The sequence below is a fragment of the Chiloscyllium plagiosum genome, unplaced genomic scaffold (genome assembly GCF_037043375.1).
Source record: "Chiloscyllium plagiosum isolate Xiang-an unplaced genomic scaffold, Cpla_swu_hap1 HiC_scaffold_16, whole genome shotgun sequence".
Taxonomy (NCBI): domain Eukaryota; kingdom Metazoa; phylum Chordata; class Chondrichthyes; order Orectolobiformes; family Hemiscylliidae; genus Chiloscyllium; species Chiloscyllium plagiosum.
This window is the reverse complement of record NW_028270154.1, coordinates 51,618,174-51,646,030: the sequence shown is the minus strand read 5'-3', so window position 1 is coordinate 51,646,030 and position 27,857 is coordinate 51,618,174. Positions and strand designations below refer to the sequence as shown.

General features: G+C 36.8%; 1 protein-coding gene across 1 annotated transcript in view; it reads left to right on the top strand.

The window, feature by feature from the left end:
• Window positions 1-27,641, top strand: part of tspan17 (tetraspanin 17) — a 51,404-nt gene extending 23,763 nt beyond the window's left edge. The window contains exons 3-8 of the mRNA XM_043703726.2: window positions 1,092-1,238; window positions 9,612-9,782; window positions 20,339-20,464; window positions 23,917-23,964; window positions 25,808-25,924; window positions 26,167-27,641. Coding sequence (XP_043559661.1) covers window positions 1,092-1,238; window positions 9,612-9,782; window positions 20,339-20,464; window positions 23,917-23,964; window positions 25,808-25,924; window positions 26,167-26,232 — 675 coding nt within the window. The 3' untranslated portion in view covers window positions 26,233-27,641. The remainder of the gene's footprint in view (window positions 1-1,091; window positions 1,239-9,611; window positions 9,783-20,338; window positions 20,465-23,916; window positions 23,965-25,807; window positions 25,925-26,166) is intronic.
• Window positions 27,642-27,857: the final 216 nt, after the last annotated feature.

Below are 27,857 nucleotides of genomic sequence, written 5' to 3'. Positions count from 1 at the left end.
TGACATTAACTATCCATCGTTATATTTTTGGCTCCCAGATATTTCTCTCTTTTCTGTACTTACAGGAATTGATTTTTTTCCTAATATTTGTCGATATTTTTTTGATATTCCTTTTCCAGTAAAGGCATGACATTGGCTTTCTTCCATTCATCTGATGCTTCACCGTCTACTAACTAACGAAATATATATTAGTCAGAATGTGATGGAATACTCTCCACTTTGCCTACATGGATGCAGTTCTATTTCAAGAAGCTTTACACCATCCAGAACACAATAGTCTGCATGTTTGGTACCCCACTTACCTCCTTAAAAAGTAATTTCCTTCACTCCTGATGCAGAGTGACAAAGGTTTATGTCATCTATAAGCTGCACTGCAGTGATATACCAAGGCTTCTTCAACTCCCAAGCCTGAACCTTCACCATCTAGAAGGATAAAGGCAGTAGTTGCATGGAAACACCACAACTTGGAATTCCCCTCCAAGTCTCTCACCATCCTGATTTGGAACAATCTCGCCATTCTTTCACTATTGCTGCACTAAATTCTTGAAACAGCCTTTGTAACTGCACGCTGGGTGTCCTAAGATCTCAAGGTTCAAGAAAGCAACTCACACCTACCTTCTCCAGGCTAATTATTGTTGATCAGTTGGTGTTGTTTTGGCAAGTGACATACACATCCCGGAAATAAATAAAATTAAACTAGCTTTCAAAATCCTTTTTTTAGTCTCCTTGGAATCTTTAAAATACAGAGACAATTATGGCTCTAAGTGTCTAAGAGACCTGGTCCTCTGAATTAAATTAGTTAACAATATTTAAAACAAAAAAAAATTGAATTGTGATTTTAAATCATGTTTTGATATTCTATCTGATTTGTTTCCCTGGTAAATATTGAAGCAAAATATCATATTTATTTCCCTATTGCTTGTGATTTTATCCTGATTGTCCTTCAGTAGCTCAAGTTCCATCCTGACTTTCCTCTTTTTTTCTCATTGCTTCTTAATCATTTAGGGCATAAAGTGTGATAATCCAATGCTAGTTAGAAAGTTGATTTATCTTTGACGAATAATAATGATATGTAATATTTTCTTTTTTAGGGTGTTCTTTCGAACATCTCCTCTATTACAGATCTGGGAGGGTTTGACCCAGTATGGTTGTTCATTGTGGTAGGTGGAGTGATGTTCATTCTTGGATTTGCTGGTTGTATTGGTGCACTCCGTGAAAACACATTCCTTTTGAAGTTTGTAAGTATGTTTACTTTAACACTGGTTAAGTGTGGTTTAAGTTTTAATTAAGTTATAATTAATTTTTTTGACTGTTCTCTCAATTTGTTGTTTTAAAATTATTTTCTCCTTTTTAAACAAATTTAATAGCAACAATTGTTTTCTATCAATGTTAATAATTTAGAAAACAAACCAAATGGGGCATCCTCCAAAATTTTATTGAATGCTTTGTAAACTTTGATTTGGTCAATTCTGAACAGAATAATGTGCGTTAACTTTATAAACATTTTTATAACTGGAAAAGTTAGTTTCTAAGTAATCTCTGAAAAAACAAACTGCTTTTGCCAAGATATGTATGTGTGAATTAACTTATGGTTGTGTATATTGCAATTCATTTCATCAAGGATGCCAGCATGCATCCTTTCAGGTACATCCAATTTCTGTCTGAACATTGAGACGATAAAATCTGAACCAACAGTTTCTATCATGTCTTTAGGCTGCACTGAATGGTAACTCCTTTTCTGATCTTATTCAAAATTTTAATCAAAAGCTACTGACTTGGAGCTACCTTTTGGCTCCTTGCAGAAATCACTGTCAGCTACCTAAATTGATCCTGACAAAAATAAGGTTTTATTAAATACTAATTTAATGATTATTCCTGTAAAGCTGTTCAAAGCACATAAATGATTAAAAATTCTACTGCAGTTCAAACTCCTGTGCAAAGATGATAACGTAGTGGGTTTTGTCACGTGAATAATCAGACTTCTTAGATATTGTATAATGGCTTATTCTGTATATGACTGAGTTTTTAAAATTTTAGTGGGGAAATCAGAAATCACATGAACTTCTTTCTGCACTCCATAGAGACTGATTTTGTTTAAATTAGAAGCTGACACAGCTCAAAAATGTTGAAGGAACTGCTTAGTTTGATAAATTGTGCAAAAGGCAGATGAATGGTTACCAATTTAAGTTATAAATGGTTAGCCTAGTTTTAATTGTCAAATAGTCTTTTAAAATGTTTTTATTTATGATCTAGAAAGAATAATGTTTTGCAAATTTGAGTGGCATTTCACTTTTTTGAAATATTGGATGTCTTGTAGAGACATAGGTCAAATACATCACATGAAAACTGCATGATTATGAGATACAGTTTGCTGTTTATTTCCTGACCTGTCCCTGAAAACATTTGAGGTAACTATTGACAATTTGGAGATAATGGGAATTTGGAAATTGCAGCTCCAAGTCAGTAGCCTCTGATTAAAATTTTGAATAAGATCAGAAAAGAAGTTACTTACTTGCAATAGGTATACCAACCATTCAGTGCAGCCTAAAGACATGAATGAAACTGTTGGTTCAGATTTTATCGTCTCAATGTTCAGACAGGAACTGGATGTACCTAAAAGGATGCATGCCGGCACCCCTTTAAGGCGCCAACTCTGGTAATTGCCCAGGAAGACCCCCGGATCCTGCATGAAAATCTGAGATTCTAGGTTATAGTCAGAGATGAGGGAGCAAGCCAACATTCTTACCTGGGTAGTTGCCCTGAAAGTGTTGGACACATTTAAACAGTCGTACTCCTATGTTGCTAAACATTCCCGACCCTGCCTCTCCACTGACTGAGGAAACCCAATGATCATATGAGTCTCTGATACTCCCTTCATAATCCAGACACACGCCTACTCCTCATGCTTGCACTCACTTGCTCACCCCCCCCCCACCGGCCAATATTTTACCCCAGACAATGTTCTTCACATGCACTCAGATTCATACTAGCAGACTAAAGTTATTTGGGACTTTTCAGACATCAGTAGAATATGGCAGCAAGAGCTGGAAAGGGTGTGTGTGGCATCATAGAATCTCTGGACTGCTTCCTCTGATGTTTATTGTGCTGAAGGAATTTTGCTGAATCTTTCATTGGCCAGGAAAATTGAAGAAATGTATGCGCTAATGTTTCCTGGTTAGTTTTGGAAACACAAGGTCTACTCACTGTGAGATTTAGACCTTATCAGGTTGCCACAGGAAGTGCAGCTCAGTATGTCTTCCATGATTTTACTTTGTCTGAAGTGGTGGCAATGTTGCACTGTTGTCTTCAATAAACCAACAGAATATGTAAAATGTAGAGAACCATTTGGACTTGCGTTGTTTTCAAACAAGGTTGCCAGTTTATTGTTCTGACAAATGTTATAATTGAAACACGAGTTTTATTTTCTTCATAGATATTGCTTGCATCAATGTTCCCAGAGTAGTCTCTTTTAATTTGGCTTCCTTTTTTTTTTTGGGTACCTTTACCATTGTGTATGTTACTTATGGGAGAAATTGTTTGTAACAAACTTTAATCTCTATTTTAAATACTTTCAATTCTCTTGATTTTTCTAATGATTTTTAAATTAGCAGTTGTTGTTTGATATCAATGATTGTATTCCACATTCTTTTGACAATTTACTGCATTATTGCAGATTTGGTGATATTACCTTTATGTAATTTCTAAAGTAGAGTTTGTAGTTAAAAACAGCTGTACGGTGAAGAGGTTAAGGTTACATTTTGAGCCAAGTGCAGGAATCTGAACCGATGGTTGAACTTTGCTGCAATGTGCTGCATTACTGCTTTCAAACAGTTAGTTACATCTCAGTCTGTTGATGCAGTGTTTATCATGCGTGAGGCTATCATAATAAGCAGATAGCTTTTCTATTTTTCATCACTTCGATAAGTTTGTAACTGATTGTTCACAAAATCTAAAACTCATCAGGATGTTTATTCAGTGATATGGCTGCCTAGTACAGCTGGCTTCCAGAGTAATTTGCACACACTTTCTTGCCTTACATTGCTGCCACGGCCAACGTTTGTTATTTATTCCAAATTGCCCTTGAGAAGGTGGCAATGGACTGTCTCCATGAAAGATTAAGAGTTGTTGTGGCTTGGGTACACCTATTGTGCTACTGGAAAGGAATTCCAGGACTTTGACTCTATGACGGCAACGGAACAGATGTATAATTCCAAACCAGGATTGTTGGGTGACTGGAGGGGGTCTTTGAGATGGTGGTGTGTGCTAATATCTGCTGTCCTTGTCCCTCTGGGTGATAGAAGTTGCGGGTTTAAATATGTTGTTTCAAGATCCTTGGTGAATTGCTGCTATCATAGCATCCCTACAGTGTGGAAACAGGCTATTCGGCCCAACAAGTTCACACCGACCCTCCAAAGAACATCCTACCCCTCCCCCTCCATTATGTTTACAAGAATTGAAGAGATGAAACTTGCATTGGTCAGTGACCTAGTTTCTAAAACCCTTTGCAAAAAATCTCCGCACTCTGAGTTAAAACCTGGGAGAGCTCCATAACCTTGGAGGCTATATCAATGCAACTGAATATCTAACTACTGCTTAAATGTTACAAAAGTTTCTATCTTAACAACACTTTCTGATAAGTTTTTCTCAACTCTTTTAGCCTTTTACTCCCTCTTCTTTACCCCTTTTTTGAGGTTGATAGAATTGATATGTTTCACATTACTTAATAAACTGACTGTTTTCTTATTAATGCTCGGCCAATAGGTGGACTCAAGCCAATCTCATTTATTTTCAGACAAAGATGGTCTAGCTTGTCTTGATGTAAAGTTTGTGGAATTATGACTTGTCTATGAAGGTTATACTCATGGAGAGACCTAGTTCTTCATTGTCCAAAACAAACGTAGTTTCTTGATGACCTGTTGGGTGTGTTCAAGTCACTCGCTGGTGATTATTTTTTTGAGCTGGTGGAGTTAGCCATTACCTGACAAGGTTTACTGAATCTTCTCAGTTTGTTGGTAACCAAGCTCTGTGTGATTTGAATCAGTCTGGAATCTGTGTTGCTAACCAAGGGGTGAAAGTTTATTGGGGTAGACAGAAATGTGGAGTTGAGGTTTTAATCCTATCAGTCATGATCTTATTAACTATCAACAGGTTTGAAGTGCCAAATTGCCTATTCCGACTCTTAACTTCAGTTGAGATAGTAGGGTTGCTAATGAAAATCTGATTCCACTGGAGAAGTTGGGGAATGTAGAACGAAAGGGTGCGATCTTAAACCTGTGCCGTTTGAAAAATAAATGGCAAACATTTTTCTTACCAAAGGAACAGTTGAATCTAGAATCACCTTCACCAAAAAGGCTAAGGTACTCATTTGAAACTGTTGGAACAGCGATTTTCATGTTAAGCTTCAGTATAACAGAATATGAAGCAAGGTGGTTAAATAGCATTAAGATGCTCTTCGGTCATGATCTAATTGAATGGTAGAACAGACTTAAAGGGCTTTAATGGTCTAACTGATATTTCTACATTTTAGAGAATTAAAGAATTCAGAGAGGGAGGACAGATTGAAGTTGAATTCGTCAACTTACCGATGAAGTCAGCGAGTGAATTGTTAATTATTGTATTAATACATGGCTACACTTGGATGGCCAAAAATTTAAGACTGGGGGCAGGACATGCACTGGTAACTTGGTTAAAAGCTGTGCAGTGACAAGCTGCACAAAGACTGGTAATTTACCAAAGTGTTGAGAATCCGAATTCAATCATGGAATGGTTTGTGGAACTAGATCACAAGGGAATTTTTAAAAAAGTATTACAAATGCTGAGAAAAGATATATTTCTACTTCTGTTTCAATCTTGATGGTCAATTAGAATTTGTGGGAAGGTAGATCTGTACTTTCAAAACTGAAAAGTAAAAGCTAGTAAAACTTACAGCTTTGTTAATGCAAATAATATGTTGAAAAGATGCGGAAAGGTGGGATGTCAGTTATGGTTATGATTGTTGGATGATCTTATTGAGCACATTTTATTGCAGTGGTCCATCACTTAGAGAATACAAGATGTTCAAGGTACAAATGTGTGAGATAGGGATATCCTTGGAAAAGATAACAAAAATTCAATCAGCGGTGTACAAGCGTTGAGGAAAATCGCATTGCTTACCCTGAATTCAGAAAATAAGCTAGTGTGGGATGTATTTATAAGAGTAAAGATCGCATTCTCAGGTTGAAAAAGATCACATTTTCAAGGAGTAAGTAAATTTAGAATAAGTGAAACAGAAGAGATGACCCAAGTTAGGGCACATGTTGGGTGAGATGGGAAATAAGCAGTGGAACCAGAGACCAAAGTAGTGAACATAGTGGAATGAAATTGCCAGTTGTTGTTTTTGAAAAAGGAACTCTTAATCTCGAAAGCAGTAACAAAAAAAACCTTTCAGAATTTGAAAAAGTAGTGTTACTTTATCTTGATGAATTACTGATTACACCATCAAGATTGGGAAAGGTTCAGTGGGAGGATTGAGAAAAACTTTAAGATATTTAGAAAGAGCAATAGAACAACATGGTATTGGAATGTGAATTTTGATAGGGTTCTGATTACTAGTCATAATGGCTTTAGAAATTACAAGCAGCAATAAGGTTGTCTTGGGTACTGCAGGCTGTTGAAGTTACCAGGTAGAAAGCAGAATTTGATCAGAGACATCTGGGTAGTGGTTAAAATAAACAAAGAACTGCAGGAGCTGGAAATCTGAAACAAAATCAGAAATAGTTGGAGAAACTCAGGTCTGGCACCATCTGTGGAGAAAAAGCAAAGTTCCTGTTTTGAATCCAGTGACCCTTCTTCAGAACTTTGGTGCCATCCAGATCAGAAAGAGGAGAGAGCTGGAACATCGACATGAAAATAAAAATTCAAACGATCAACATATTCTCATCCTAAGCATGAACAGGGAAGTGAGAGTTGATGGACTTTTGATTTTACTTGAGAAAGTTGGAGTGTTCTTCAAGGCAGTCACGATAAGGACATGAAAAAATTTGGAAGAGAAACAGGCTATTCTTTAGTCTCTGCTAGTGTTTATATTTGCATTAATTTGTTCCCATTTTGTTTCCTTATCTCAATTTTTCAGCTTTTTGATTCTTTTCTCTTTTCTGTACTTTGCACCAGGATCAGTTAATCTGTTGCTGAAATCTACATTTGTGACTTCATTATCTCTAGATTCAAATAATCCAATGCAACCTTGGCTAGTCTCTCATTCTACTACCCATAAACCTGAGGTCATCCACAACCCTAACTGCTACAAATTGAGGCAGAGTTATTACCATTTTTTTGAATTAAATTGGCTCCTGGTCAAGCAAAGTCTTGTTTTAAAATTCACATCTTTGTTTTCAGATCTCTCCATTGCTTTGCCTCTCCCTAACTCTTCAATCTCCTCCAACCCTGCAGTCTTCTTATATTCTCTTGTGCCTAATTCTTCATAATTATTCCACCATTAGTGGCTATGCTTTTGAGTTGCTGAGGCTGCAAGCTCTAGAATTCCTTCTTTACACCTCTTCTCACCATTTCATTTTCTCCTTTTTAAGATAATTTCTAAAACATACAGCTTTCTGTTCTTTGACTTATGTGGCTTGGTATTATACTTTATTTCAAAATACCCCCATGAAGCATCTTGAAAAGTTTCAATACATCAAAGAAACATTACAAATATAAGATGTCAAAATTTCCTTTTGCAAATATCTAAGCAATCAATTATACCGTGACAGCAAGTACCAACTCTAACTACTTTGGGTGAAGTTACTTTTTATACCCCTATTTATTAATAAATTGATGGTCCTCTATTTGATATTGGAAAATGTTTCTTAATGTGCTGTATCTCTTGAAATTTTAAAGATGTCTATCAAGTTTCCTCTAAGTTCTGAAACAAAACAAACTGCTGGACAACTTCAACAGGTTTGACAGCTTCTGTGGGCAGAAGGCAGAGTTAACATTTTTTTTCTTCCCACTGATGCTGCCAGACCTGCTGAGTTTCTCCTGCAATTTCTGTTTTTCTTTCGGATCTTCAGCATCTCAGTTACTTCTCCAAGTTCTTTTCTCTTCTACTTTTCTCTCAGTTCTAGTACCATTCCTGATTTCTTTGCACTTTGAATGCTTCTCTTTTTTTTAAACAACATGGAGGCCAGTGCTATGCATAGATGTGGTCTAATCAGAATCCGCTTCATGTTAACATATCCTCTTAACCTCTAGAATTAAATTGCTAACTGCTTCAGCATTTTAATTGCATTGTTGACCCACAGTGCTGCTTTTAACTTTTTTCAGCCATGTCCATAGATCATTTTCCTCTTGTACCTCAGTTACTTATTTACTGAGGCCCGAATGATATTTTTATTTACTTTATTGAAGTGACCATATCTTATTGGATACTAAAGTTCATTTCAGAGCTCATAAAATCGCTACAGTGTGGAAGCAGGCCATTCGGCCCATTTGAGTCCACTCTGACCATCCAAAGAGCATCCCACAGACCCACTCCCCTATCCTATTCCTGTAACCCTGCATTTCTCTTGGCCAGCCCACCTGACCATCACATCTTTCGGAGGGAACCCATGCAGACACTGGGAGCGTGGAGGCTCCATACAGACCATCACCTGAGGGTTGGATCGAACCCAGGTCCTAGAAGTGCCTCACGATCCAGTTTGCAGGATGCATTCGTTAGGGTGAAGAAGGGACATTTTCACAAAAGGATGTAATTAAAATAAACTGAACTTAAGAAATAACAGGAATGATGAAAGAAGAAGAATTTAAGAAGTGAAATTTTTGGTGTCAAACAATTGAAAGATGGAAATTGGCCAAATTGGGGTAGGAGATGCCAAAATCTAATAGAGGTACAGGTTAAAGTAGGGAGAATAAATTTTGGCATTCTAATGGCAGATAAAGTAGTTTTGAAATATTTACCACTGCCATAATAACTTAGTTTTGAAGAGATTAATTTATTTTTGAAGGAGGAAACTGCCACCTTTTCATTGCGCTACCATTCTCCGTAGCTGTCGGTCAATTGGTCTTAGTAACATAAACAGAAATTTCCTATTTTCTTGTAAATAATGAATGCCATTTATCATTTCCTGCTGTTAAAATTGGACTTGTGAAATATGCAGGGTGCTTTCATTAGCAGTGAGTTAAAACTGATTTCAATTCTCTACATGGGAAAATGTCAACGAGACATGCATTTATAAATAAATAAAAGGCATGTTACGTAAAGGTGCGAATATAAAAATAAGTTATGTACTCTTCTTTAACTTATATTTTCAGTTCACTAGATTCCTTTTAAATTAGATTTTGATAACTTCTAAAATTAGCTCTGAATTAATGGGAAATAGGATGAGATGGAACAATAAGTGAGCAAGAACAATTTTGTTAAATTTGTTATTTATCATAATTTGGGGGAGAAATTACACCATGTATATATTTTCTCTTTCAGTTTTACCAGTTTATGTTTTTCGCATTGAAAATGCAGAAATTATAACATTTGAAATTTGTGTGAAAATATTTTGTGCTAACTGGAAAAAAAAATGTCACATTTCTGAATTTACATTATATTTTGTAAGATGAATTCCATTAAAATATTTTTTTTTCAGTTTTCAGTATTTTTGGGTCTAATTTTCTTCTTGGAGTTGACGACGGGAATACTTGCATTTGTCTTCAAGGACTGGATCAAGGACCAGCTCAACTTATTTATCAACAAAAATGTTCAAGCTTATAGAGATGACATAGATCTTCAAAACCTTATTGATTTTGCACAGGAATATGTAAGTAAATATAAATCATCCATGTATTAGGTAAAATTGATAGGTCATTTCATAAACTTTATAAAACGGGCACCTAAAATAGCATGGCAGTAATTTCACTATAATGAAGTATTATTTATATCATAGTGCGTAGATATTTTTAATCAACTTGTCAAGACAAGAATCCAAGCCTTCTAGCTCAAAGGTAGGGGCAACAATGCTCAATACCCTCTTACCACATTTATGCTTACCATGTAGGAATTAGGTTAAAACTGTTTTGACATTTATAGATGCAGCAAATGAAAATAAATATTGGAGAGATGTATCAGTAGAGTTTGCTTTAGCTTGAAATAAAATATTACTTGTCATTTCCCTAATTTGTAATCTTTGTTAAAAGATGCAAATGTCTTTGCATTCATCTGACTTTCCAGTTGAATTTCATCATGGATTTACAAAATAGGTTTAATAAACAATTTGGCTGTGGAAGTACAGCAAACTTGATTTTAACTGGCAAAAATTATATACCTGAAATACCAGTAGTTAACCGTACTATCGAGATTTCCATGATGTCTAAGTAGTCAGTTGAGAACGCGAGTGAGAAGTGGTAAATTTTAGTTAAGACGAAGTTCCATTCTTATTTAACTTATTTATGTGTAAATAAAATAAAACAGAGATGTGTATACCTCCTGCATTACATTTCTAATATGTAATGTGCGTTTTTACTTTGATTATGTGGACCTTTTGATCAACTCTAAGATTTGATTAACTGGCTTGCTCCTGGTCCCACAGGTGCTGGTTAATAAAAGGTTTGCCAAAAAATGTTGATTGATTTGAAATAGGTTGTTTGAATTCATGATAGACAGTCCATAGTCGTGTCGTCCAGTAGCATTTCAGTACTAGCCAAAATTGTAGTGATCAGGTCATCCTAATTACTACATGATGCAAATTGTATACAATATTAATAACTCAAAAGGTTTATTGTTTTGAAAACAATTTTGTGGTTTCAAATGGTCAGCATTTAACACATGTACTTCCTGCCAGAGCTAGCGTCGATTTCGAAGCTCCTTGGATGCTGCCTGAACTGCTGCGCTCTTCCAGCACCACTAATCCAGAATCTGGTTTCCAGCATCTGCAGTCATTGTTTTTACCTAGGAGAACCAGTCAAGGCACCAGGATTGAATAAAATGTATTCAACGATACTGAGGAAAGTGAGAATAGAAGTTAGAGTAACATGCAATAATTTTCCAGGGAATGGGAAACTGTAGCTGAATCATAGAAAAATCATAGAACCCCTACAATGCAGGAAGAGGTCATTCAGCCTATCAGGTCCTGCACCAATTCTACGAAAAGTATCCCACCCAGACCCAGCTACTGACCCTATCCTTGTAATCCTGCATTTTGCCACTGTTAATCCACCTAACCTGCACGTTACTAGTCAATGTGGACTTTTTAGCATGGCTAATCCACTTAACCTGCATATCTTTTATATTATTGGGAGGAAACCGGATCACCCAGTAGAAGTCTATACAGACACTGGGAGAACGAGCTAACTCCACACACTGTTACCCAAGGTTGGAATCGAAGTCATGTCCCTGGCACAGTGAGGCAACTGTGTTAATCACTGAGCCAGCATGCTGCTCTTGTTTAACATTACACTCCTATTCAGGAAAGAGTGTAAGGATAAGCTGCACAAGAACAGACCAGTCCAACTTCACTAATTTGAAAGCTTCCCAAAACTTTCAGGGCAAAATTAATAGTTATATGGACAAAAACAGGTTAATTAAGGAGAGTCTGCATGGATTTCACAAGAGAAAATCATGTTCAAATCACCTACTGGCAAAGGCAGGACTGAGCATTGATCAGGGCAATGCTGTTAATATATACATGAACTTCCAGAAGGTGTTTTGATACAATGCCACAAAACAGGCTTAAGCAAAGTTAGACCTTATGGAATAAAATCATGAGGGACATAGATTAGGTGAATGGCAAAAGTATTTTCCCTAAGGTAGGGGAGTTCAAAACTAAAGTGCATATTTTTATATTGAGAGGAGAAAGATTTAAAAGGGACCTAAGGGGACCAGAGTGTGGTTCAATGTGGGGAATGGACTGCCAGAGGAAGTGGTAGGTACAGGTGCAGTCACGGCACTTAAAAGACATTTTGGACAGGTACATGAACAGGAAAGGTTTAGAGGGATATGGGCTTAATGCAGGCAAGTGGGACTAGTTTAGTTTGGGAAACTTGGTTGGCATGGATGAGTTGGACCGTGCTGTATGACTCTACGACTGTATAAAAGGGATAGTGGCAACATGGATACAGAATTGGCTCAATGATAGAAAAGCGAGGGTAATGGTTAATGGATGTCTCAGGCAATGTTACTTGCAGGGGCCCATAGGTCAGTAATGGGTCTCCTGCCTTTTCTGTTGTGCATAAATAATATAGATTTTGGGGTACAAGCACAGTTTCAACATTTGGGAATAATACAAACATTGAAACCTTGTAAACTGTAGAGGAGGATGTTGTCTTTAAAAGGGCCTAATTTTTTGTTTGGAGTCTGTTGTTACGTGGCAGATGAATTTCATTGAGAAGTAAGAGTTGATACATTTTGGGAGGAAGACTCTTGAGAGACAACATGAAATAAAGTGAACAACTCTAAAGTGTTTGAAGGAGCAGAGGGACTTGGATGTATATGCATATAAGTCAATAAAGGTGGCAGGACAGGTTGAGAGAGCATTTAATACATCAAATGCTTTATCAGTAGGGTGTAGAGTACAAGAGCAAGAAGATTATGTGAACTTGTATAAGATACGAGTCCAGCCTTAGCTGGAACATTAGGCTCCACACTTGAGGAAGATTGCAAACTTATTAGAAGTTTTATGATGAGTTTTAACAACAAAGATACATTGAGAGAGTTCTAACTGTTTTTGTCTTGGGAGAAGTAAAGGCTGATAGAAGATTGGTTTGAAGGATTCAAAATTGAGTGGGCTCTGGACAGATTAATTGGGGAGAAAATTTTCCCACTTATGAAAGGATTAAGAACGACAGCACATGGGTTCAAAATAATTAATATAAGGGAAAATCTTTCCAGAGTTTTGGGACTGGAATGTGATGGACGCAGGCATTCAAAAGAGAATTAGGTTTCATTTCAGATAACAACAATGTGCAGCGTTGCAATGAGAATGTAGGGCAGTGGCACTGTTTAGAGAACTGGCACTGAAAGAGTGAGCCAAAAGGCCTTCCACTGTACTGCAACAATTCTGTGATTCTGTAAACTTCAAAGGGACTTTTCCATCCAACTACTTTGCAAAGCGAGCCTTTTTACAGCCTTGGAATGTGGTGACGCTTAAATTAAAAATTCTGTTTCTGGTAGTGTGCTACGTTTGCTTTAAATACATTTTTCTTCAAGATGAAATTATTTTAACAATCAGAATTTATATGTGGAGTCTTTGACAGGAAAAAGAATTGTGATCTTTGTACATTGACTTCTGTATTCTGAACCTTGCATATGCTCTGTTGCCTGGCATTTCTGAACACAGTTGGGTATTTATTTCACCTTTTGGCTCTTGGCCAACCTTCCTTTTAAGCCATCCTTTCAATCATCTAATTCATCCAATGTATCAATATGAAAGTTGAACCCGCTGGAATGTCACTGCACTGCCCCAGCTTACCATCATTGCACATTTCAACTGTCATTTAGTAGTCCTTCAGATCTGACTGCTGTTCAGGCACCTCAATTATTTTGAGGAAACCATAAGCTACTAGTTAAACATAACCAAATTCTTCAGTTAGCATTCACTATGACACTAGATTCGCCAGTAAGGTTTTGAGAGCAATTAAACGTTCCAAAGACTGTCCTTGGTTTCAGAGCACCCCTTGCTGTGGTTGTCCACATATTTAAATGTAGATAATATTTAAAATCATTAAACGCACCCAAAAAAGAATTTGAATGCTGAAGGCAAAAACTAGTGGACTATTCTTTCTTTCTTTGAACATGTGGCCCATCAGCTTCCAGGCCACTAAAAACTGGAGCATTGAATTATATTGTAATAAATATAGTCACAGTCTAACTGATGTGTGACACTAATTCAACAGAAATGTGGTTGATCCTTTCTTACACAGAAGGATGACTGATAGTGGTCTAGTGAGTGATACTTCTACTCATACCCACATTTGTAACTTCAAGTTAACTCAGTGTTATGTACATTTGAAAATGGCAGTTGCAATTTTCCACATGAGGCAAGTGTTGAGTGTATTGGACAATACAACTCTAGAAGCAGACAGTAGTGAGTATATATTCTTTTTAATTCAAGAAAATAGACATATAAATCACAAAAATATACTGTAGATGTTCTTTTGAGGTTGTTTTAGAAATACATATCGCTGAAGTAAAGTTAAAGGTTTGTTCTGCTTTTGAGCCATGCTATTCATGATCTGGGAATGCATAATATTAGTACTGGCTACACAGAAATAATTGTATTTGCATATATCTAGTTTTAAAAAAAAATTCATGTGAGAGCATGGAGTTCAGTGTGGACTAAAGCGCTGTGATCCTCTGCAGTTTAGCCATCGATGCCCTATCAAAGTATGCCTTTTCAGCTGCCTTCAGACGTGTCTCGTTGCTGCTCATCTTTTTGCCATTTGTTACTGGGAGAACAGAAAATAATTAACTCCCTAGCATGGATTTTAGCAGTTTCCCAGACAATGGATGGGTTACTGACTGAGCCTGAATTAATGTCTAAAAAAGCCCCGAATTCAGAAAGTAATTCAGTAAATTTGTTATCCTGAAGGATGAAGAGATCCAGTCGCCAATGCCTCAGACCTATCATTGTGTCCTTAGTCCTCACCATTAAATACACTGGAGCATGATCAGAAGTAGTGATATTGCCAATTGTACATGACAACACTGAGCCCAAATGCACTGCAGGAGTCAAAAAGAATACAGAAGTCAATGTACAAAGATCACAATTCTTTTTCCTCTCAAAGACAACTATGAGGGAGCTTACCTTTGCAACCAAAGGCTGTTTGAGCATGGGGACAAGCTGGGCAAGTACTTAGCGTATCTTGCCAGGAAAGGGTGTGTTCCCCAAGTCATTATCTCGATCAGGGAAGACACTGGAAATTTAACCCATGATTCTAAAAGGATTAACGTGGCATTTCAGAAGTTTGAAAATTGAGAGGATGGGCGAGTTAGGATGGAGTCTTTTTTTTAAGAGTTTGGGTCTCCTGGGAGTGACCCCTGAGCAAGAGTCGATCCTCAATGCCCTGTAGTTGGTGCGAGGCACCTTCAGAATGGAAAGGCACCTGCTCCTGACGGACCTCCCAGTGAGTTTTGTAAGGAAGTTATACTGTCAGTATGGTTAACGATTCACATAGCCGTGGCTGCCTCGCACCATCTTTGAGAGGCAAACATCTCTCTTATTCTTTAAAAAAAGGGAAGGCCCTGTAGGACTCAGCTTCCTTTGGGGCCCATCCCACTCCTGAATGTCATTTTCAAAATCCCATCTAAGACACTTGCACTTAGATTAGAAACTGTGTTGCCTTCCAACATTGAGGATCAAACGGATTTTATAAAAGGTTGTAGATCATCAAATAATGTCAGGAGGTTGCTTAATATGATCCTGAAAATGCCTTCTCTTGAGGACTAATCTTGATTTCTCTTTAGATGGTCACAGGAGGGCTTTCTCTACTTAGGTATATTCATCACTTTGATTGGCTATTTAAAATCAATTTTGCCCATTTACTTGACAGAATCAAGCAAGACCTTTGAAGATGGGAGGTGCTTCCGATCTCTTGGTTAGGTCAGGTAGCCCTCATTAAAATGAGCATTCTCCCCCCATCTGCTGTGTCCTATGTGAATGCTTCCTCTGCTTTTTACTAAGCAAACATTTAGAAGACTGAACGGCTGCTTCAGTTCCTTCATCTGGTATTGTAAGCGACCCCTTATTAAACTGACTAAACTGCAGCTACCACACACTGTGGGAGGAGTGGATTTTCCAGATATTAAAAACTATCAACTAAGCTCTTTGCTACCTTATGTGAATGACTGGGCCTGGGGTGGGGGGGTATCCTCACTCACTATTGTCGGACATTACAGCATCTCAGGCAAGATGCTCCCTTACTAGCTTGCTGTTCTGGGACAAAATGAAGACCGTTAAGAAATATTGCCATAGCCCCATAATTATTAATACTGTTAAGGTGTGGAGGTCAATACGTCAGAGTGAGGGGAATATTGCCAAAACATCTTTTTTTACGCCCGTAGTTGGTATGCTGGGTTTTCAGCATGGACTCTGAGTTTAAACACTGGGCAGCAAGGGGTGTGCCTTGCCTGGGTGACTTTATGGAGGGGGACATACTGATGTCTTTTGACCGGTTGGCTCAGAAATATGAGTTGTCCAGTAGGGACCTCTTCTGTGTTTTTTTCAAATTAGAAATTTAATACAAAAAAGAGACCACGCTTCTAACTGATCCTTGTAGATCTGAGTGCTGAGAACACGCTTTCTGTCAGCAATATCCCTTACCTGTTGGGAGTGGGTCCCTTGAACTCCGAACGGCTCTGTAAAGTGTGGGCGAGAGAGCTGGACATTGAAATCTCCTCTAAAGTATGGGAGAATATCTGGGAAAATGCAAGAAGGATCTCGAGTTACAACAGGACACGCTCACAGGCTGCAGGCATACTGGAGCGATGTGGTAGGTGAAATAGAATCTTGGAGACAGAGGTGGGGATGGACCCAGTATCTCCTCCTCTTGGTCTTGTTAACCCACTTCCATCAGATGCATACAAAAAAAAGCTTTTCAGTATCCTCACTTCGTGTGTGAGAAAGAATATTCTATTGGAGGTGAGCATGTGAAAACCCCCTGGGGCTGTCGGGCTGGCGTAAGATAGACATGGAGCACACCCCCTTGGACTTTCTTGCAAGAATGTACCATAAAATAGAATTTTTATAAGACGTGGCAGCCCTTTTTGGACTACTTGGGTACAGATTTGTCTGCCATACTAATAAGGGCCTTTATATAACAATGACGATTCTGTTTAATGCGTTTGGTGTACAGAGAGGAGAAACGATGAAAACATGAGTATGTATAAATTTATGCTGTCAATGGTCGAGGGCTACTTCTATGGTTCGTTGAGCTGTATTATTATTATTACTGTCATTTTTTTATAGTTACTAGTTATTATTTAGTTAATTTTGCAATTTGTTGTTTTCTTTGTATTTTGTTTTGTATTTTTGTAATATTCAAAAAATTCTTTAATTTTTAAAAAATCCGTTTTCATCAAATCACTTCCTCCAATGTGTTCTTTCCTGGACTGTATAACTATTCAGTCTTTTTTTATTTACAATTTTTCAGTCTTTTTAATGTGTCACAAAGCTGGTCCTTTTTCTAAAAGCTGTTCCTTTTTCTAAAAACTGTTCCTTCCTCTCAAGCATACTGAGTCCTTGATTTTTTTCAGAGGGGTCAACAGTCCAGGTTCCTAATTGGCTGGATTGGTACAACGATGAAAAGGGGATTGGGAGGCCTTTTTATTTATATGTAAGCAAATGGGTATTCAGGCCAAAGCTTTTAAGTTTTAGAAGTAACCTGTATAGTTAATGTGGGGTATAGCCAGTTCTCTAGCTGTGCAGTTCAGTTCAGCAGTTGTGTGTGAGAAGAAAGGCTGCTAGAGTCAGTCAGTTGAGACTGGAACTTCTCTCTCTCCCCTTTTGCTCTTCTAACTTCGATCTACAAGCCTCTGTTTCAGTTTTACTGTGTTTAAGGGATTTGTTTATTGTTTGTTGTGTATTTTTGGAACAGGATAAATAAATCTTATTGGATAGACTGAGTTCTGTGGGTATTCTGTTCTGTTCTGTTCTATGTGTTTCATTCTGTAATTTTGTGAATAAATTTTTGTCTGTTGTAAAACCTGGTAGTCAACCTAGCTAGCTTACTCTGGATAATTTTCCCTGTACACTTACTGAACCAAATAGCAAAGTTTGGGCTTTTTTAGATTAGATTACTTACAGTGTGGAAACATGCCCTTCGTCCCAACCAGTCCACACTCACCCGCCGAAGCGCGACCCACCCATACCCCTACATTTACCTCTTTTTCCTAACACCATGGGCAATTTAGCATGGCAAATTCATCTGACCTGCACATCTTTTGGACTGTGGGAGGAAACCGGAGCACCCGGAGGAAACCCACGCAGACACGGGGAGAATGTGCAAACTCCACACAGTCAGTCACCTGAGTCGGGAATTGAACCTGGGTCTCTGGTGCTGTGAGGCAGCAGTGCTAACCACTGTGCCACGGTGCCGCCCTGCTTAAGAATGTTTTGAGTGGTCTGGCCTAGTCCATAACAAATGTATAAGGCTGTCATTACTACTTTTTGTTGTCAGCCCCATTTTTGATTTCTGGTTGTGTTCTAAACTACACATCTTGCTCCTCTTCTTTTATCCTCATTTTAATAATAGGCAGATTTTAAAAATGTAAGCCCTGGTCAGGCTGCTGGTTCAAATCTTGAATGCCCTTATGAACTGTTATTTTTGGCTCTCCATTTGTGGACTAAGATAGGAAGTCAAAATTGTTATCTGCTTTTCCATTCAAAAGTCTGTAGTATCTTAGATGGAGAAGCAAAAGCAGTTCTTTCTCTGGCTGTATTGAAGGTGTAAATTAATTTATGCATTGAATGTGATCTGGTTGTTCTAGTGTTGTAATATTAAAAGTTGGCACTGAATAACGTTGGAGCATACTTTTTTAGATCATAGTGTGTTAGTTAACATGTAGTGGTTTTCACTCACCATAAGCATAGAACAATTGTTGGTGTCAAATTTGTGAAACTACAAATGTCCAATTCTTAATCTAATCCTGTCATGCAAATTAAGATTGAGCAGTTGAAGTGCCTGGACCTGTACTCATTTTTAATCCCAAAATTGGGTTTTTTAGTGACATTCACTTCAAGGTACACCATTTCTAAAGTTTTTTTTTGTCTTGTAATGGTTTATTTCTGAAGTAATAGAATCTTCATGCAATGCTTTTTAGTTAAGAATATCATTTAAAAGGTTTTCATGCGATATCTGGCTCATCCAAGTATAGACTTATGCAAACTTTTTGCTCACGAATGCAATGCAAATGAGAATTGAAAAGTATTTTAAGTTATGAATGGTCAGCAACAATACTCCATAAAGAATAATGCAAGTTTGTTGAAAGAAACTTCTAAATGCAACATATTAAATGGTTTGTGGGATTAGATATAAAATGTTTGTTGGTTATGTCAAAGTTCAATAAAGTATGTCTGCCAATTGGAATTGGTATAACCCATGCAGAGAACAATAATTTTTCAACAGAAGTTTGAACTTCCAGTGACCGAGAATCACCCAAGATTTCAAGTTTTAAGACTTTTATTGTAATTCAAAAACTTTTAAAAAAAAGTGACTAGATGCTATATCAATAGACAACTTATGTTCTAAAGTACAAAAAGGTTTAGCATTAATTTCTAAAATGATTGAAATCCCTCTCCATTGTTATACTGTTCCCCTTGTGTCGATGCTACATTCACAAAGAAACAGAAGTGATTCTTAGCTCTTGAAGGCTTGCCACCTTTTGATGTCTCTAACTGAGTAACTGCTAATCCCCTCACTTTTTTATTATGAGGGATTAATGGACAGTCTTTCCCTAACCAAAACTAGATGGTTTCCAGGCTCATTTTAACCATCAAAAACTTGGTTCCTTCAATTTGGGTGTGTAATCACAACCACATTTTGTGTGGTGCAGATTGGGGACTTGCTGCACTCTTGCAAATTTCACACTTGTGAAGTTCAACACATTTTTATGCTCTGATCCCCAGCATCTGCAGTCCTCACTTTTTCTCCAAGTTAGAAATACGCTCAATTTGAGGAAGCAACATTTGAGTGTTTTGTAAGGAAATGTGCTTTTAAATTCAAAAATGTTTGCTTCAATAAGACTGAAGCAGTTTAATGTATGGAATGCAATTTGGTAGCAGTGGTAGTTTATTTTCTGATGAAGTAAACTGATTTAGAATATCATGGTTTAATTTTTGAATAAATATAAAGGATGTTAAGTGTGAGGGATGGAAAATGCTTTGTCTTATTCATAATGTGGAGGTGCTGACATTGGACTGGGATGGACAAAGTTAAAAATCACACAACACTAGGTTATAGACCAACAGGTTTACTTGGAAGTACAAACTATCGAAGCTGATATTGTCTGTCCTTGATTAAACATTTGGTTTCCTTTCCCAAAACAAAACCTCAACGACTATTCTTGTCCTTTTCTGATAACAATTTTGATGAAATTTCATGGTAAATAATTTATACCAGCACAAATGATATAAGCTGCATCAGATTTTTGCTAACTTGCTTTCCTATTAGAAGATGGAGAGAATTGAAATAAATTCCCTCTTCCAACCCTGCAATACTCTGAAAGCAAGTTACAAATTTCTTCTGTCTTAAGCAGGTTTCATATACTTGAGCTTTATTTATTTTTCATTTCTAGCACACTTTAGTATCAACGTATTTCAAGGCTGGCTTCGTAGTCTTATGCTTTAATGGGGCTAATTATTTTATTCTTGTTTTGTCTTTTTAGTGGTTGTGCTGTGGTGCTCGAGGACCCATTGACTGGGACTTAAATATCTACTTTAATTGTACAGATTTCAACCCAAGCAGAGAGCGATGTGGTGTTCCATTTTCTTGCTGTATCAAAGACCCTGCGGTATCAATATTGTATACATTTCTGATAAAATTAACTGTTTGTAGATTATGGCTAAGTTTGTGAAACAACATTGCATCCATGAAATGCAAAACTAACTGGGGTTCAAAGTCTTTACAAGATCCAAATTCTTGAACTTTTTACCATGACAGATGATTGAGCCTCCTTGCATACAAGTAATTTATAATCTTTGTTTAGTGATAAAGCAATGCTGCTGTAGTACACTTTTTAATGACCCTGCATTGAAAGTAATTTAATCTTTGTCTTTCAGTAGGGTAAATAGTCCCATCTCATTAAATTAAGAGTTTGAAATTATTGCCACATACTAAAGTGCAGAAATTTAATTAGATGCTGTGATACTAAATTAGCTTGATTGCACTTCTGAAACATTGCTGTCATTGTGAATTGAAAAACAAACTTCCAGGGTTCAATATAAATTGTAATCTGGAACAAAAAATGAAATTTGAAAATTGGAAGACTTTTAATGATACTAGCGTTCATCATCCAACTTTAAATAGAAGTCTGTACTTCATTTATATTTTTTTTTATTTGTCACCTATGCTGATGCATTGAGAGTTTTACTATGATAAAACCGTATATAGCTATTTCATACTAATACAATTTTTAAAATTTATTTAACCTGTAATGTACAATATTCCTCCTGTGAAGGAATGACATTATAAACTTTACGACTGTTCATCTAAAAGATGGATTATTTTGTAGTGATTATGAGCTGTACAAATAACTTGTCACACTATTGATGCTGATTCTGTAAAAATCTTAGTCAAAACCCTGTGTTCCTCAGTGGAAACTTCAGCTCTGTACGTTTTCTGAATGTACAGCAATTTTGAAAGCTTGCGCATTTAAAGTTAAAGTTACACCAGAATTGGGATTGCAGTCCTGAATCTTGGTGATTTTACGTTGCACTTTGTTTATTTATTTAGACACTTACTTTGGAGATAAATTGGTTTACATCAATTTCCACTTTTTTACACGTTCTGGTCTATTCTAATGAGATTGTCAGAAAATTTTCTTATAATTTGCAAACTAGAAGATCGACATAATCTTCAGCGTAACTTAGTATTTATGTTTAAAGTCACTGTCATCACCTCTTTATGAATAGATTGCATGCAGTAGGTGAGGTTTGGACTACTGTAGCTGTACTGTATGCCCGAAACGTCGACTCTCCTATTCCCTGGATGCTGCCTGACCTGCTGCGCTTTTCCAGCAACACATTTCCAGCTCTGATCTCCAGCATCTGCAGACCTCACTTTCTCCTACTGTAGCTGTGTAATGCAAAAGCCTTGGATGGGAGATCTGAAACAGACACCTTCAAAATCCAGACTGGGATAGAACAAGGCTGTAGGATGGCTCCCATGTTATTTTTAATTTTACTTGATAGTGGCTGTTAATTTTATCAAAGATAACTCCTATCCGGTGTCAGAATTAAACACTGCTTAGATGGAAAATGGATCAACCTCTGTCACCTTATGTAAAAACTAAACTGACCATTATAGATAATCTACGATTAGCAGATGACTACAATGTTACTGTCCACTCTGCAGCAGGTTTGCAAATCATTCTCTAGCTCTTCAGTTCTGTATTCAAAAATGCTCATAGAGATTTAGTCATAGAGATTTAGAGCACAGAAACAAACCCTTCAGTCCAACTTGTCCATGCCGACCAGGTATCCTAAACTAATCTAATCCCACTTGCCAGCACTTGGCCCATATCCTTGTAAACCCTTCCTATTCATATACCCATCCAGATGCATTTTAAATGTGTAATTGAACCACTTCCTCTGGCATACACTTCTGCGTGGAAAAAGTTGCTCCTTGGGTCCCTTTGAAATTTTTCCCGCTCACCCTAAACCTATGCCCTCTAGTTTTGGACTCTGCTACCCCACGTAAAATACCTTGTCTATTTACCCTATCCACACTCCTCATGATATTATAAACCCCTATAAGATCACCCTTCCGCCTCTGACACTCCAGGGGAAACAACCGTGCCTATTCAGCCTCTCCCTATATCTCAAATCTTCCAACCCTGGCAACATCGTCTGAATCTTTTCTGAAGCATCTCAAGTTTCACAACATCCTTTCGATAGCAGGGAGACCAGAATTGCACACAGTATTCCAGAAGTAGCCTAACCAGTGTCTTGTACAGCCGCAACATGACCTCCCAACTCCTATACTCGATGCTCTGATCAACAAAGGAAAGCATACCAAACGCTGCCTTCACTATCCTATCTACCTGCAACTCCACTTTCAAGGAACTATGAACCCACACTCCAAGGTGTCTTTGTTCAGCAATGCTTCCCTAGGACCTATGTGTATAAGTCCTACTCTGATTTGCCTTTCCAGAAGTAGCACCTCCCATTTATCTAAATTAAACTCCACCTGCCATCCCTCTGCCCTTTTGGCCCATCTTATCAAGGTCCCGTTGGTGTCATCTGCAAACTTACTAACTATGCCTCCTTTTAAAAATAATTTCCATATCAATGCATATCTGGTTAACCAAATATCCAAACCTGATGTATTCTGGAAGAAAAGACTCTGAAATATGTTAAGCACATCCTTTTCCTTAGCCATTGCCTCTCAAAGCTACTACTGATGAGGACATTCACCAGTGGATGAGCTGTGTCATCTTAGCCCTCTGCCATCTATAATACAAGTCCTGATGGCCAAACAATAGTTAGCACATTCAAATACAGTGATCCCTGGATTGTGTTTGAGACTCATTAGAGTGCTGGAGAAATTCCATCAGCAGTGCCTCTGTTGCATCCTCTAGGTTCAACTGGAAGACTGTCTTGTGAATACTAGCATTCTTATTGAGACCAGCTCCATAAACATTCAGGCAAACCCCTGCAAATTCAATTTTGATGGAAGGGATACTTTATCCAAATAGCTGAACAGCAATTCCCCTATCCCTGTGTCCTGTTTTTCAACTCTCGAATGGCCAGCATCATAGAGAAAGGCAGAGAAAAGACTTCAGAGACACTTTGATGTTTTCCTTGAATCTTAGCATTGACATTAGTGACTGGGAAGAGCTTGTTACCAGTCATTAAGACTAGTGATAACTGTACATCAAGCCATATTGCACTTTGAGATACAACATTTTATTGTTGAGTCACAGCAGCAGTTGTTACGAAAAGGAAGCTAATGCTTTAGTCTGATTCTACCACCTTTATAGGGCATCCCTATCCCATTTACCAAAATGCTGTGGGTCGAGAATTAGCCAACCCACAACATTGAGTAATCATTATCGCTTTCGTTGAAGCAGAGCGACCATTAGCAGGTACTTTTTAAAAAATATACTATGGTGCTGCCTGAGAGTTCTGCCTTAATCAGCATATTGCTTGGTTCTTAATTAGATGAACAAAACTAAGTAATTTACTGAAATATGCTGTGACAGTGAATCTTTGAATAACACTTTATTTTCTTTAACTTCTGTAGGAAGATGTCATCAACACTCAGTGCGGATATGATGTTCGGTTGAAAATGGTAAGTGTTTGCAATTCAATTCTTGTTGAAGGAAGAGACAGATTACAGTTTGCGCTTGCTTTATTATTGAGGTCAAATGACCAACATTTCTTTCTTTGGGAAACAGATGTTTGCATTGTTATAGTTTCACAGGAAGATTGTGTGCACATTTCATATGTTTTCAGGTTTTATCCTAAAGGTTTTCATTTCCTTTTTCAGTATTGTTTAAAGAGATTAATACTGAATTAGCTGGAAATTTCTATCCTTCTGAGAAAAAAATATGCTTTGTAGTGGAAGAACAACCTACTGCGATACATTTTGTTTACAATGAAATAAAGTTCAATGAATTAATTTGTGTTTTTATATTTTTATGTAATCCTTACTAAAAAGTACTTAAATTGAGGAAAATAGAGTTTTCCTCTAGCTCAGTAAAAAGCTGGGCAGTTTTTGCACAGCATGTTTAATTGAGCATGTGAAGTTAAAATTTCAGAACACGTTGTGCTGCATTAACCCAAAATCTGAAGAACACGCTTTTTAATTAAACTATTTTCCAAGCCAGCATCCTATTGTGTAGCTTAGCAATATGCCAATCTAGCAGTGACTTTAATTGTCATGATATCATAGAATTCCTAGAGTGTGGATGAACTAGGGACAGACAGACAAACAAATACAGGGACAAAACGTTCTCAAATATTTGTAATCAGTAGATAGGAAATGATAATTTTTGTAAAATACAATCACAGTACAAGAATAAATCCATACATTTGTACAAGACATCAGTTGGACTACAATTAGTTAGCCGTTAACAGTTTTGGGAATCCCATTACAAAAAGGTTATTGATGATGTAGAGAACATATAGTCTAACTTGCCTGGGATTATATGAGGTGTGGAAATATAAACATAGAAGAGACTGGAATAAAGGAGAGTATTAATAGGGCTTTAAAACAATGATCGTTTAGCTACTGAATACATAAAGACTACTTTTGGGAAGCCAAATTCTACAAAATTTATGGTTCTAAGTCAAATGTGATATGATGATATAATAATATAACACTTGTATAGTGAATGGAATTTTAAAATAATAGGCTTACTGTTAATAAATTTAAATGAACAAAGGATTTTGGAAATGCCATTTTTTTCTAACCATTAAACAATTATCTATTTAATTGTAATAGCCTGATTAATATTGAGTTGTCACCAATGCTTTTCACGGTTCATTATGAAATTAGTTGACAGTAGAAATTGTTGGTAAAGAGAAAATTCTGGCTTTGTTAGGGCATGCAATTTCCGGATCGTCTTGTACACTTTGGGCTTGCTTCAGAAGTAACTCTCTATCTCAGTCTTATTGCCAGCTTGATTATCAAAATCTTTGAGGATTTTACGAGTGAAAAGCATCTCTTAAATGTTGTACATGTGTCTTGAAAAACTTTTGATCCCAACAGTTCTCTCCCAGTCACCCAACTAATTCTTGTTAATGCAGCCATTTGGTGTTTCCATACCTATATAATTTTTTTCAGAGCAGATTTTCCTCAGTGAAGAAGCACTCATTGCTCAATTGGTTAACTGCAAACCTCTCCAACCACTTTTCAGCCAGTGAATATTCTATTTCTACTCTCATTGACTGACTCTTAATATCTTCACAGAATTGATCACTTTGTTGTCAGAGTAGAGGTCTGGTACAAAAGCAAACTAATCTAATCCACTTTAGTTTACATACATATCCGAATATGGGAGAGCTATTACAGTTCTTCTCAAAACCTTAGCTTATATCCATAAACCTTGCTTCTCGATCATGATGAAAAATATTGACACCTACTTTTAAAATTATTACCATTGACAAAGTTGATTTTTTTTTTGTTGTAGGAAATAGATCAACAAGATTATATTTATACCAAAGGATGTGTTGGGCAGTTTGAGAAATGGTTGCAGGAAAATTTGATAGTAGTTGCTGGAATCTTCATTGCGATTGCTTTACTACAGGTAAGCAATTGTTTTACAGAAAGTACAATACAAAAGTAAGGAAACAAATGTGTTACTTACTTTTCCTGTGAAGAAAACTAGTCTCTCTGCAGGAGACTTCCAGTATTTGCATTTTTTTTCCAGCTGATGTACTGAAATCTGTATGTGGTTATGTCTCAATATAGTAGTCAGCTTGATGCTTGCTTTTGCTGTTTGAATTGGAATAGTGGTTATGGTTATGGTGTTTACTTTGCTTTTTTCAGATATTTGGAATTTGCCTGGCACAGAATCTGGTTACTGACATTAAAGCTGTCAAAGCCAACTGGTGAAATTTTACAAAAAAAATTTAAAACCAAGTAGCAAACTCAAGAGCTGTGGAAAGCACATTTGTAGAAGCACAGTGGATGAAAATCACTGACATAGCTCTGTTCCATCTCTGACGCTGAGACCTGTGGAAGTAAACCATGAGGCCGCTGTACAGCATTAGACTTTTATAATGGCAGCAACGAAAACCTTAAATTTTGTTAATAATGGTTTCAAAGGGATCAATAGCAATTTGTAGTTAATGGATATTTTGAAATGTTACTTGTCTGTATGTATAGACCACCACAAATGTATTATGTTTGTTACTGTTAAAGATAATGTGGTTTTAGATGTTTTCTATGAGGTAGGGTGGGAAACTAAAGGGGGATACAACTGCTGACTCAGTTGTAGGTAACACAATATTTCTGGGCTATTAAATAGTCCAGTCCTGTCTATTTAATGTGAACATTTTGTGAAATATGTCCATTTTAAAAATGCAGTGGCAGAAAAATTAGCCTATGCAGACTTCGAGATTTAGATTCATCATGTCGTGCAGCTAGACAGTACTTATGATGTTTTTCAGACAATGATTTCAAATGAATATTGTTTTAACCTTTTTTTAAAATTGTATCTCTTTGTTACATTATCGAACAGATGAGTAGTGTTTTACCATCCATGCCGTTCGGCAATGAATCAGTTATTGCCTTTTTTTTTTAAACCTAGTGATCACTGACAGGATTCATGTGTTAGAAAGGAGGATTGCAAGAAAGTTAACAGTGTCAGGTGCTTATTAAAATAGATTTATAGATAAATACGTAAGTGTTACTTATTTGTTTCTTTTAAAATTACCACATTGCTTGCACTAAAATGTCCTTTTAAACTGGTGGTGCAAACTTGACTACTCAGGAAATTTACTTTAAATTATTCTACATAGTATTAAATGCTACAATGTTGAATTCAGTCTCCCAAGACTGCAAAGTGAGAACAATACAAACACTTGTATCTCAGCTGCTACTTTTAACCAATCACCTTCTAGGATTTGCATGAATATTTTATGTTTCTGTCACTACAAGCTTCAATTTTAATACAGAAGTCTGAAATTTCCATGAATGGTGTAACTAGTAGGTTACATCAAACTTTACACTTTTTTATGACAATGTTGCTGAAAAGTATTTGGTAATTTCTTCAGAATCATACTAGCGTTCACTGGAAAATAGAAATAATGGTAAACAAACAAAGTCAACATGAACATTAGGTTCAGAGGGAAGTATGTATCTTTGGCGATTTTCCTTTTTATCTTTCTTTATGCATGGTAATTAAAGTTTGTAGCCAACAAACCATTGTTAATGCACATTAGACACATGTTTAAGATGACTTTGTGTTCTGCTGTACTTAAAAAAAAAAAAATTATTAAAAACTACATTTTACAACCTGACCAGTCTTAGTATTAATGTGGAAAATTTTCCTTCTCTGGTCTTTTGCATGGGAATGGATTCCTGTTAATGAACATCAGTTTTACTGAATTGGCTCAAGAAATTAAAGGAAAATTGTGTAAGGTTTGTGGTATTGAGACTGGCTCTAACGTAATGAGGGATATGTAAGGTTCCAAGCAATAGATTGTGATAGGGGATCGTCTTGTCAGAGATATAGG